General features: G+C 42.0%; 1 protein-coding gene across 4 annotated transcripts in view; it reads left to right on the top strand.

Annotated features, from left to right (window-relative positions):
* The window catches only part of HOOK3 (hook microtubule tethering protein 3), a 138,777-nt gene extending 127,322 nt beyond the window's left edge, over positions 1–11,455 (top strand). The window contains exon 23 of one of the 4 annotated variants that reach the window (XM_075067421.1): positions 7,424–10,527. In XM_075067421.1, the coding sequence (XP_074923522.1) occupies positions 7,424–7,439 (16 nt within the window). In that variant the 3' untranslated portion in view covers positions 7,440–10,527. Of the gene's footprint in view, positions 1–382; positions 10,528–10,935 lie in introns of those variants that run through there. The other 3 variants (XM_075067422.1, XM_075067419.1, XM_075067420.1) reach the window with 3 other exon arrangements.
* Positions 11,456–11,748: the final 293 nt, after the last annotated feature.

Here is an 11,748-nt window from a genome sequence, read left to right on the forward strand (position 1 = left end):
TCTTTTATATGCAGAAATACAGTTACTGTGACACAAGTGGGCCATGGGGAGCATCACAGAGAAAAAGGTTGAGAGCCCTGATCTACAGTGTTTCAGAGAACTAGACTACTCTTGGTGAAGCCTCTTCTCGGCAAGATCTAAAATGAGCTCACTTGCACTTGATAGCAAAATGACTTTCAACAACCCTTCCTTAAAATTATTGCACTGAAGCTTGCATGTGATTTTTCTCTTTAAACTGAAAAGGTGAATCTAATGGTCACGAGACTGAGGAATTAGATTAATGATGGCTTGAGCCAAGTTGATCCTAGTTAAGACTTGCCCACTTCACTGTTGGGAATAAAATCACTTCTTCTGCCTACCTGCCTTTTCTCATTAAAAATAGATACAGTTTGGCACAATCTGGTGTGCCTGGATATGTGAGCCCATCACATCTCAAGAGGCAAATCCTGACTGAGCCAGAAACACCTCGACCTCATGTCTACTAACGAAACTAAGCCTCTAAAACAAGCAACAAGTGTTGGAATATATAGGCCAGTGGCTGCCATTTTCAGGGAATTGGAAGGCTTTTCAGCAATTTTATTTCAGATCCTAGTTGGGTGTTGTGGGTCCTTGGCAATGGAGCTCCTCAAGCATGAGCAGTTGACATTTCTTCCCTGTATGGAACTCAGGAAGGCAATCGAAGCTTGTTAATGACTCTGCAGCCAATACTAGGTGAAAATAAGAGGATTTTTTTCCTCAGATGAAAAAAGAAGGAAGATACAAGCATCTGTTCCAAAGTATAAAACTCCAAGGAGCACTGTGTTTTTCTTTGTAAGATTTTCACTGAAATTTGTGCACCGTATGAAGTAGAATACTGAACACCTGGGCTGCTGGCACTGATTTAAGTTTGTTTTGAGTTACAGCTGGCTAAAGAAGAAACTCTAGAAAAGGGTTTTTTTCCCATGAGAGTAAGATTGTCTTTTTCAGCCATGCCAACCTCAGATTTTTCCCATTTGACATGATAGATCTCTGGAGATTCACTCTGCAACCAGCACTATACCTGAAGAATATGAATGCTTCTCTTGTGTTTCCATTCATGACTTTAATGTTTTCATAGACTCATAGACTCTAGGACTGGAAGGGACCTCAGAGGTCATCGAGTCCAGTCCCCTGCCCTCATGGCAGGACCAAATACTGTCTAGACCATCCTTGATAGACATTTATCTAACCTACTCTTAAATATCTCCAGAGATGGAGATCCCACAACCTCCCTAGGCAATTTATTTCAAATTTATTCCAGATTCCAATTTATTCATTGGAGATTGAGACATGAGTCATTTTAAAAATTATCCAGTCATTGATTTGAACAGATGGTGACATCTAACAAATAACAGTAGACTAGAAAGCCCTCAAAAACTCTGCTAAAAGCAGTATGCATTGTTTCCCAAACTGCACGATCCTATGGGACATCAAATTAACACCTAACAGTGGATTCAAGGCAATCTAATTGTTTGATATGAAAAACAGCTGATGACAAATGCTCTACAGTCTAGGAGAGAGGCTGACCCTTTTGAAATGTAGGGACATTTTGCCACTGATCTCAGTGGGGCCAGGTTTTCACTCCCCATTTGGAGCGACTAGCTGAGATAATGAGGCTGCTCTAAAGTGGTTCTGAGCATTGGTAGGTGCTAATGGAGAATTAGAGATTGTCTCTGCTGCTGTTCATTGTGTATATGATACCACAATTTAAAGTAAACTCCCATCTCATGAGATCACAGAAATTCTCTCTCAGTGCTGTTCTGTTGCCTCAGATTTCAAAGTGGGTTTGAGACAGCTGATTGAAGCACTGTCCAGACAAAATGAAAGTATTACTTATAGGGGAAGAGCCGGGGCAACCAGGAAATTGTTCGTATTTGGTTGCAGCCTTATTTACTGCTAAGTGCTGGCATGTTTTGTAGTTAGGCCTGGGAACAATTTTTGAACAGAAGCTGAAGCTTACAGTTAGGGAGAAATAGCTATTTTCATCTTCAAAAAAGTGGAAATTTCAGCCTTTACTTGCAGCTGTGGATCCTCATGACAGTGATCTTTGCTTTTGTGGTGCCAGTTTTAGGGCCACCATTAAAAACGCACGTGTAGACTGCAGCTACTTCAAAACTCAGGTGATCTCTCCCTGGAGGAATCAGTACTGCCCACAGTTCAGAAACTGCTTATTATTCAGCCTTTATGCTTCCATGTCTTGCTAATTTATCAGCATTATGAAAAACCTGTCCTACACTGTCACTGTTATAAAATGGCATGGTAACAAAAATGCCAAAGATCTGAATTGCTGTGACAGAAATAATTACACAGGGAGCTAGTAATAGAAAAGATGAGTAAACTAAACGTGGCACTCATCTTTCAAAAGAAAGCAAGCTCTTGCCTGACAATTGCTATCCTGCAAGTGTAATTTGAATGCCCCTAATGGCATAAATTTTAAGAGAACAAAGTGCTGAGATCATAGTAGCTCCGTGATCAATAAGCAAGCATGGTTTAAAAGATATAATCAGAAAGAAACCAGATAATGTATTTATGGAATTACAATATTATTAGATGCAAAGAAAGCAACAGAATTTCAATTTAGTTTAACTAGACTTTAGTAAAACATTTTATTATAGATTTTCATGAACTCTTAACTAAACAATTCTAATTAGCTTGTGTATGAGCACTGTATTTTTAAGCCTAAAACTGAGGGGCTAGTAAGCAAAGAGAAGTGGATCACTATTTCTGGATGAGGGCAGAGGCTGTCCAGTGGAGTTCTGTTGGGATTGGGGCTATGCCTGCTTTCATTTATCAGCTTTAGTGAGAATCTGGGATGAGAAGTGAAGAACGTAGTGAGGCAGAATATTTATAAAGTGATCAAGTGTCTCAAGATCTTTAGATTGAGGGAGCTATATAAATGCAAAGTGTTATTAATACTTTTGTAGAGAACCAAATGTGGGGAATTGTTGGAAACACCAATAGGGAAGGAAAAGCCATTAGAAGTAGGAACAAGGAAGATAATGAAATGGGATTCAACATGGAAACATGCAGGCTAATAAATCTGGAGAAAATATATTCAAAGCACACACTCACTGGATGCAAATACTTGGGAAAGGCATAGTGTAGGGGTGATGGATGACAAAATTGCAATGGGACGCAGAAGCCAAAAGGGAGAGTATGCCATCAATTCTTCTCAGTTGACACTGCAACCTTTAGTGTCCTCAGCTCTGACATCATTCTGAAAAATAACATTATTTTAGCCGTAAATAGTTCATCCCACCCACAGAGGATTTAATCAGATTTTCGGTGGGCTCTGACCATTTCCAATACAGAGTTCTACCCTTTGGAATAGCCACGACCCCCAGAGTCTTTACCAAGGTTTTGTCCATGGTAGTAGCTCACGTAAGATATTATGGCCTCCTTGTCTTCCCTTAGGTTGATGACTGATGCCTCACTGTCAAATCTTGCCATGAAGCCTTTATGTCAAGCTCTATGATCCTCCATCTCCTTTTCTCACTGGGGTCAGTGTGAATATTGAAAAATCTGTTCTTACCCCTGCGCAATCTTTGAATTTCATCAGGGCAACCTTGAATTCTCACTACAAAGGCATAGTTGCCCACAAACAGGTTCCAGACCATGAATGATATCATAGTTCGTGTCAGGAGCAGCCCTAGGGTAAAGGTCAAAACAAGTCAGTCCCTTCTTGGCTATGTGGCCTCATGCAACTTCGTCACTCCATTTGCAAGACTGCGCCTTCATTGCCTTCAGAAATGGCTACAGTCGGTTTGATCCCCAAGCCACCATTCCTTGAACCTCATGCTGACCATTCCCATCAAGGTGCTGTCTTCCCTCCTGTGATGGACAAATCCTCATCACATATATGTAGGGGTCCCCTTTCTCCCCTCGCCACCAGACAAGACAGTTATTACGGATGCATCTCTACATATGGGCAACCACACGACACAGGGAATGTGGACATCTCGAAAGTCTAGAATGAACATCAATGTCCTGGAACTACGGGTGGCACGGAAGGTGTGCAAGTCCCTTTTTCCTTTCATCCACTTTCACAATGTCCTCATAATGTAGACAAAACTACAGTGGTCTTCTACATCAGCAAACAAGCGAGATCTGCCTCCCTGTGTACAGAAGGAATCAATCTCTGGAACTGGTGCATCAAGAATCAGATCACCCTATCTGCAGCCTACCTTTTGGGGATGCAAAATATGCTCACAGACTCCCTCAGCAGACACTTCACAATCGACCATGAGTGGGAACTTCGTTGCACTGTGCTTCACAACATTTTCACGCAATGGGGGACTCCAACCAGGAATCTGTTCACTTCCCAGGTCAACAACAAGTGTGTAGCATATTGTTCCAGAGGAACCCTCAGTTACCACTCCTTTCCTGGTCATACCAGTTCAACTATGGCTTCCTCCTGCTACCACTTCTGCCATGAATGCTACTCAAGAACAGACAGGACAGGGCAATAGTTATCCTGATCGCCCCTTTCTGGCCCGGACAGTTTGGTTCCCCAACCTCCTGTTCCTGTCGCTCACCCCCTCCCCATTTCCTCTCCCAATATTCCCTGTGCTCCTGGGCCAGTGCAATGGCAGGATCAGACACTGCAACGCACTAACAGTTCACCTCAGGGCATGGTATTTGGATGGTCGTCAGCCCTAGAATGGGGGTGCTCCTCGACCGTGCAAGACATTCTCTCTTATAGCAGAAAGAACTCGACTAAGAAATGTTACCAATCTATTGGAAATGCATCTCATCCTGGACACAGCATTCTACCAAAAACTATGGGTATTCTGCTCATCCTAGACTATATCCTATCTTTAAAGACATCAGGCCTGTCCCTCAGTTCCATGCAAGTCCACTTGGCAGCTGTTAGTGTGTTACATCCCCCTATAAAGGGCAGCTCTATTTTCACACACTCGCTAACCACTTAATTCTGGAAAGGCCTGATGAGAACTTTCCCACCCCCATTGGATGTAACCTCCAGTTACAGGTATGTAACCACTTCGTCCTCAACTGCTGGAAATCATCATCGCTCCTTCCTTGCTGGAACAAGGACACTTTCCAGCAGCTAATTATCTGCCCTTATAGCTTGGATTTCTCCGGGCTTCTAAAACGGTGCTGCAAAAACAAGCTGCTGTTAAAATGATTGAAAAGTTGAAATGTTTCCGAGAAGAAGTTGTTAGCAGATTCTTGTCTAGTAATAAAATGTGCTATTCTAGCCAGAAGGGCAACGGCATCTCTCCCTCTGTAGGACCATAGCGTATTCTGTAACGTCCTTGGCCAGACTCCCATGAACACCTTGAAGAGTACATTGTTGTCTCCATTCTGTTAATGTGCATTAGCTGTGTACTTCTGTATTTCACTTAGTCCAGTTGTACAAGCAGATTGGCACTATCTCATTCTGATTAGAGTAAAAAACAGGATTTTCCATTTAAAGAAGCAGAATCTGATCTCAGCTTTGACATTTTAACTTTTTTATGGCATTACTAAAATTAATTGTTCATTTTATTATTTCCAATCATCCACACCCCAGTGCGCATGCTCATTTAGCAGTGCTTGAGTGGATAACAATGCTCCTCATCCAAGGGATGTGTTATTCAAAACACACTTTATCAGGATTCTGCTTTCAATGTGTTCATTTAATGCATTCTTGATTTTATTTCACTTGATTTGTTACAGTCTGTTCTCTCTGTTGTGTTCACTTTCCAACTCTCCTAAATAAAAAGTATTCTGGTTAGGAAGAAACAGGTGAGAAGGGAGGTGCACAGTAAGGTCATTTACAGAAATTTGAAAGAGTACACTTATATTATGTGCAGCAAACTTGAGTTACTGTATTCTTTTGGCTTCCGCAGAATTAAATCATCAGCTACAGGACTTGTGCTGTAGTTATAATTTTCGAAAGAAATGTCTTAACATTTAGTCATACAAATATTTTCTCTAATAAATTCAATCCAGATTTTCCTGCCACAAAAAGCATTATTAGAATCAGCTACTGATCAGAGCAATTCTTAGAGGGGGAAAAACAAATTCACAGAGCATGTCTTCTATCAGATGAGAGCATTTGCTGTTTACATTGTGCTGGAATTATTGAAAATCAGAATGAGCGGGCACTAGAAAGAAGTCTCTCTCCTATTCTGCATATTTCTATAGTAATAGCTAAAATTTACTTTTGATCAAAAACTTATTTTACATCAAATGGTTAAAGCTTGTTTAATGTAAAACGAATGTGACGGGGATGTGCTTGTTAGGCATCAGACATAGTATTGCTTTGGTGCAGCTAATCAAAAACTAATGCTTAATCATCAGTGTTTTTATCTTCTAACTCTATGTGGAATTTCTCACAGATGAGAATGGAAATTATAACTCCATTGCCTTTTTCAATAGTTAAAACATATGATGTGACAGAGGCACCTTTTTACTTCTGGAAATGTTTTTTTTTACTGACTGTGATGACAGGCAGCAAGAATGAGTGAAAGTTGTGGAGGCCAATTTCATAACTATTCCTTGCCTCGGCAGACACATGCCAGGCTCATTCTGCACTAAGGTGTTGGGTAGAGCCACTTGGGTACAGATTCCCAAAGGTATTTATTGATTTGAATTAGGTGCCTAAATGCCTTTGAGGATCTGGGCCTTGCTCTGTTATTAGGAGTTGTACAAGACTCTCTGTTAGGACGTCTAAACCAGTGGTGCCAAATTCAGATATTTTTGGAGGGGAGGAAGGGTGCAATTCCAGCCCCACCCCCACCAGTGACCCTGTTCCAGTCACTGCTTGTCTCTTCACCTCACCCCCCCAGGTCTTCCTCAGCTGCAGAGTATCTCCTCTCTCTCACCCACACTGTGCATAAGCCTATGCTGCCAGGACTCGCTTTCTCGACAGACTCCCCTGAACTCCCACCCCATCTGCCAAGGCACAGCACCATTTGGCCCAGTCATCTCTCTCTGTGTGGAGTCGCAGCCTGGTAGCGCTGGCACCATGCAATTGGAGTGATGCTCTGGACGCACTCCAGCAGTAGTCGTACTGTTCTAGCATAGGACCACTGCTTAAAAGTGGGCAGGCCACAGCCATCTCCAGCTCCATGGCCTGTGGATTTTTGACCAAATGCAAAAAGCTTAGGGGGAGGGCTAGGGACAAACACCCCTCCTCCTAGTCCCCCCATCCCAGGTGACAGCGCTGTTCTAAACTAAGACTAGCTTTTGTTCCTCCATTCAGCTGTTAGCACATTACACATATTTTGAATGCTTTTAGTCACCTTAATAAAATAACAGTTGAAGCCCCCGACCTCGCTGAACTAAACTTGACACAGCTTTACTAAACTGCTTAGAAAATACATGTTCTGTTTTCATTTTTAACAGTAATGAAATGTTGGCTTCTTTTTAACTTTCTTCATTTTTTTTTTATTTGCAGTGATGTGATTGCATGACCTGCAGCATTATTTATCAAACAGGGACTGTTCAGTGCATGACTTTTCTGTCCAGACTGCATAACCCAAAACTAACCAGTTCTGCCACTTAAGACTCATGGCATCTGATTTCAGAGAGAGAGATCCACTTGCAAAGAAGCTTGCCATCTTGGGGAGTGGCTTTACCATCTCCCTCTTGCACCTTTTCCCTCCTCTGCAAAATAAAGTCTCCCCAGGAGACTGGGGCGCAGGGAAAAAGCCAGTATTCAGAATTCCTGAGAGGGTATTTGGTAAATTGACACAGTTCCCTTTCTGCACTCCGTTTTACTTTGTCTATCCACTTTGACTACTTCATTCTGATTATTAACACACAACCTTCTGCTACAGTTCCATTTGCTAAGCTAGATAACAGCTAGTCGTAATGAGGTCATAAATCTACCTTTCTGATCATTCATATGTTAAAGCTCCTGCACCTTTTAAAGGCTCTGCTTTAATCAGGTTTTAAATATTTAAAGTGAAGCCAAGAAAGTTTTCTTGTAGTAAAAAAATTATTATGAATGGTTGTTTGGCCCTCCCATGTTCCTTAAAAAATAAGCAAGGTATATCTGCTAAGCTCCAAGCCTGGACAAACTATAATGGAATATTTTATTTACAAACATTGCATACTTCCTTAATATGTAGCTACAGAGTAGTTTGTAACTGTTACATTTAGCTGTCATCGGTTTCTTTCAGTAACATTTTTTTTTCTATCTGTGTACAAATGTTAAATAATTCTAGAAAGGAACCTGAATGGACAGAACTAGTATAAAAGCAGCCTACACTTGCTGACTTACAGTATTATGCAAAATGGCCTTGCCAGCTTATTTGAGTTGTTTATATTTTACTTGTACTATTTTAGTTGTCTTTCTTATCCCCGTTATAGTTATTTCATTTCCAATTGCACTAGCATGCCTGTTACTTTGTATTATGAAGTATTGCGATAAGATTTGCGGTATGTAGACAGTATAACTCAGAATGCTTTGGTGCTACCTATATTGACTAATTTAAAAAGCTACTTATTTAAAATTTTGAATTCTTAAATATCCACACATTTGTATTACTGTATTTTCACTTTGTACTCAGACAGCACTGGCAAGATACAAGACGTGAGGAAATGCTGTTTTATAGGATTCTAAGTTCATGTGTCTATTGTGTAGCTACTGTTGTTTTAACATCTGGGGCAAAGGGGAGACCTTGTAAGCCATAGTATTCGCTAAAAAGCCTCAAGAGTATCTGAAATCATTAGTGCTGGACATGGTTCGGTTTGACTAGAAGTCCCATTCTTGAGTAACCCCACTCTTCCTCACCTCGATGTCAATCCTGCAGAAACTTAGATGTATCCTTAACTTTACTCATGAGCAGACTTAAGCATCAGGGCCTTGGGGGCAAATTAACCCTGTCTTTGTGCCTGCAAAGGACTTGGGAGGTTGGGTAGGGGCAGCACATCCCTTTCTTGGTATAGAGGCCTGCCCTGTGCACCCTCCTTTCACATCACTACACAGGGATAGGTGGGGCAGGGCTGGAGGAGTATTGGGGGGGCCCCCTATCCTCCTCAGCACCTGGTCCAACTAGCTAGGGCCTGGGCTCTCACATTGCCCCTAACTGTCATGTGTAAGTCTCAGGCAGCCCTCCCCGTCAGATACACCCCAGGTTTAATCAGCCTGGAGAGAATCTGGAGGTGGTGATGTGAGGAGTGATGCTGGGAGCTCACTGCCACTTTCCCTCTCTCTGCCCTAGCAATCACTGACTCTTCTGCAGGGGTCAAAGGGAGATGAGGATTGGGGTCTCTGCAGGAGGTAGAGGAGAAAATAAGGACTGGGATGGAATCCGAAACTCTGTTCCTCATTCCTTTTCTCTGCGGGAGGGCAGAGCAGGGTGACTCATCCTTCCACATTCCCTCTCTTGAGGGTCATGCGGGGGGTCTTCAGCCTTATGGGATCCCAGTACTCTGCCAGGAAGGGCCCTCATCACTGCCATCTAGAGCGAGGGGCTTATTGCTAATAACCCCCCTGCCTGCTGGGGCAGCGCAGTTACAGATTTCACCACCCCAGGGAGCTCAGAATGTGGGTGGCATCAGAAGAGTCTCGCAGCTGTCCCACACAGAGGAACGTTCAGGCCTTAGGAGCTGATCGGGGTGGGCCAGGCAATTCTTCAGCAATGCGCAATGAAGAGCCCCTTGGGCTTGGTATGTGACATTTCAGCCTTAATAACTGTCGATCCCTTGCTAGGAGGTACTGTATAAACATGCCTTCTCTCCTTGTTGGGAACTTGAGCTGCGTTTTCCAACTCTGTAGTGCAGCTGGTGATGTCTTCCCCAACCCATGCTGGATACCAATGTCTCCAGAGTCGGTAGTTTCGGGCTGGCGATGCCATTTGACTGTTGAGGGGCTGGACCTCAAGCCTTCTGGAGTGGTGGCTCTGGGTGCATTGGATTTGTTCTCCACACCCCTAGCCTGGCTGTATAGATTAGTAGTTTACTAATTCAAGCTGTTCTGAAGCCCAGGCATTTGTATCTTCCAGAAACGTTTTTAGCTTGACATAACTATTTGAGTCAACTCAGTGCAGTAAAGAAATGTCAGATTGAGCTAGTAACCTGAAGTAAATGTGCTGTCTTTCTTTTAACTAGGTTATCCTAGCATCTCTCCCCCAGAGGGTGTTCCCAAGCATGTTTCTAATGTACTAACTTGATGTGTGCTGCATAAGAGACTGTGTTTTATTTTCTCAGTGGCAGCTTGTTTGACTGTCCTAATTTGTGTTGACAAGTATCAAAATAACTGTTTGCGAAATTGCCAACAATATAGTTTCTGTCAGAGAATGGGCTTCTAGAGTGTCAAACCATTAATTTCCCTTTTCAGTTCACCTATGAATTCTTGTCCTGTAACTACCAGATTGTCATGGTAGTGGCATTAATATACATATCTGTATATAGACAAAAATACAAGATAAAGGTCAGAAGAATTCAAACATTTTAATAATGTTTTTCCTAGTCAAATACAATAATGCTTCCAAGGCTACAGAAAAGTGTACAGTTGTTAAACAAGTTGTAAATAAAGGCTTATATAAAATGGAATATCTTGTTTTTCCTCATCAGTTACTATATTAGAGAGAGTGCACAAAGTGAGGTTTCTGTTAAAATTGTGGGTTTGTTAAATCTGCAACTGTCCTTTGTAACAAGAAGCTAGTGGTGCCATATATTTTTGATTGAGATTATTAAATACAAGTCAATTAAAAAACTTTAAGGCCTATTCATTACAGCGTCTCAAAGCTGGCCCTACATCCCACCACACAGGGACCTTCCTCACCACCCTCCAGTACTTGCCACCCTCCAGAAGCACATATCATATTTGCACAGTGTGTCTGAGTTCTGTACAGAAGGTGAACTTTGGGTAGCAAGTCCACGCCCCAAAGACTGCACAGTAAAATTACAGAACAGTGAGGTAAGGGTCATTAGTCATAGCTTGAATGCTTCACTCGACAGGTAGATTTTCAGAAATATTGGCGAGGAGGAAAAGAAAGGGGGCTTGGTGTACATTAATATGGCTTAACCATATGCAGCATATGGAAGAAAGCACAAAGTCAGGAGCGAACTAAAGGAGACAGGGAGAGGCCTGGAGATGAAGTCAAAACTGTAAGTATGGACAGAATCATGGAATGAATTGAAAGTGAACACAAGCTTGAATGTAACATGGAAAGTAGATGTCAGTGCAGATGCTCAAGAGAGATAGATGAGGGGTTGGGATGGTTGAGGAAGAGGCCAAAAGAGAAAGTTGAGGTAGTGAAGAAATTACCAAAATTTAGACTGCAACAGGGATCAGAGTAACAAAGAATTTCTGGGCAAAAATATAATGGAAGAAATGGTATATTTTGGTGTCACTGAAGAATCAAAAAGATTGGCTAATAGCCACTGTTTCCAGGGAAGGCACAGAAAGTTCCAAAGTGACAAATTTCCAAGCAAAGGCCCATAAAATAAAGTTCTAAAAATGTCCTTAGTGTACTCCAGAAAGGTCAATTTGGCTGTTAAGATGTCCTAGAAAGGCCAGGAAATAGTTCCCAAATTCTGCCAGTGATGTATGAAAAAGGTCTGAATGTTCCGTGTGCTCATGACCAGGCCAAAAAGGTCCTAAAAATCATAAATATCCAAACTTACATTAGAAATGGACTCTGAGACAAGACAAACCCTAGCTCAGAGTTGTTCCAAAAGATCTGGATGTTGGCCTCAAACAAACCCTGAGAGAAGTCCCAGGAGTGTCCAAAAAAAAGTCTTGACATGCCCTCAACCAAAGTGTTTGAA

Source organism: Chelonoidis abingdonii, chromosome 6, assembly GCF_003597395.2.
Source record: "Chelonoidis abingdonii isolate Lonesome George chromosome 6, CheloAbing_2.0, whole genome shotgun sequence".
NCBI lineage: Eukaryota > Metazoa > Chordata > Testudines > Testudinidae > Chelonoidis > Chelonoidis abingdonii.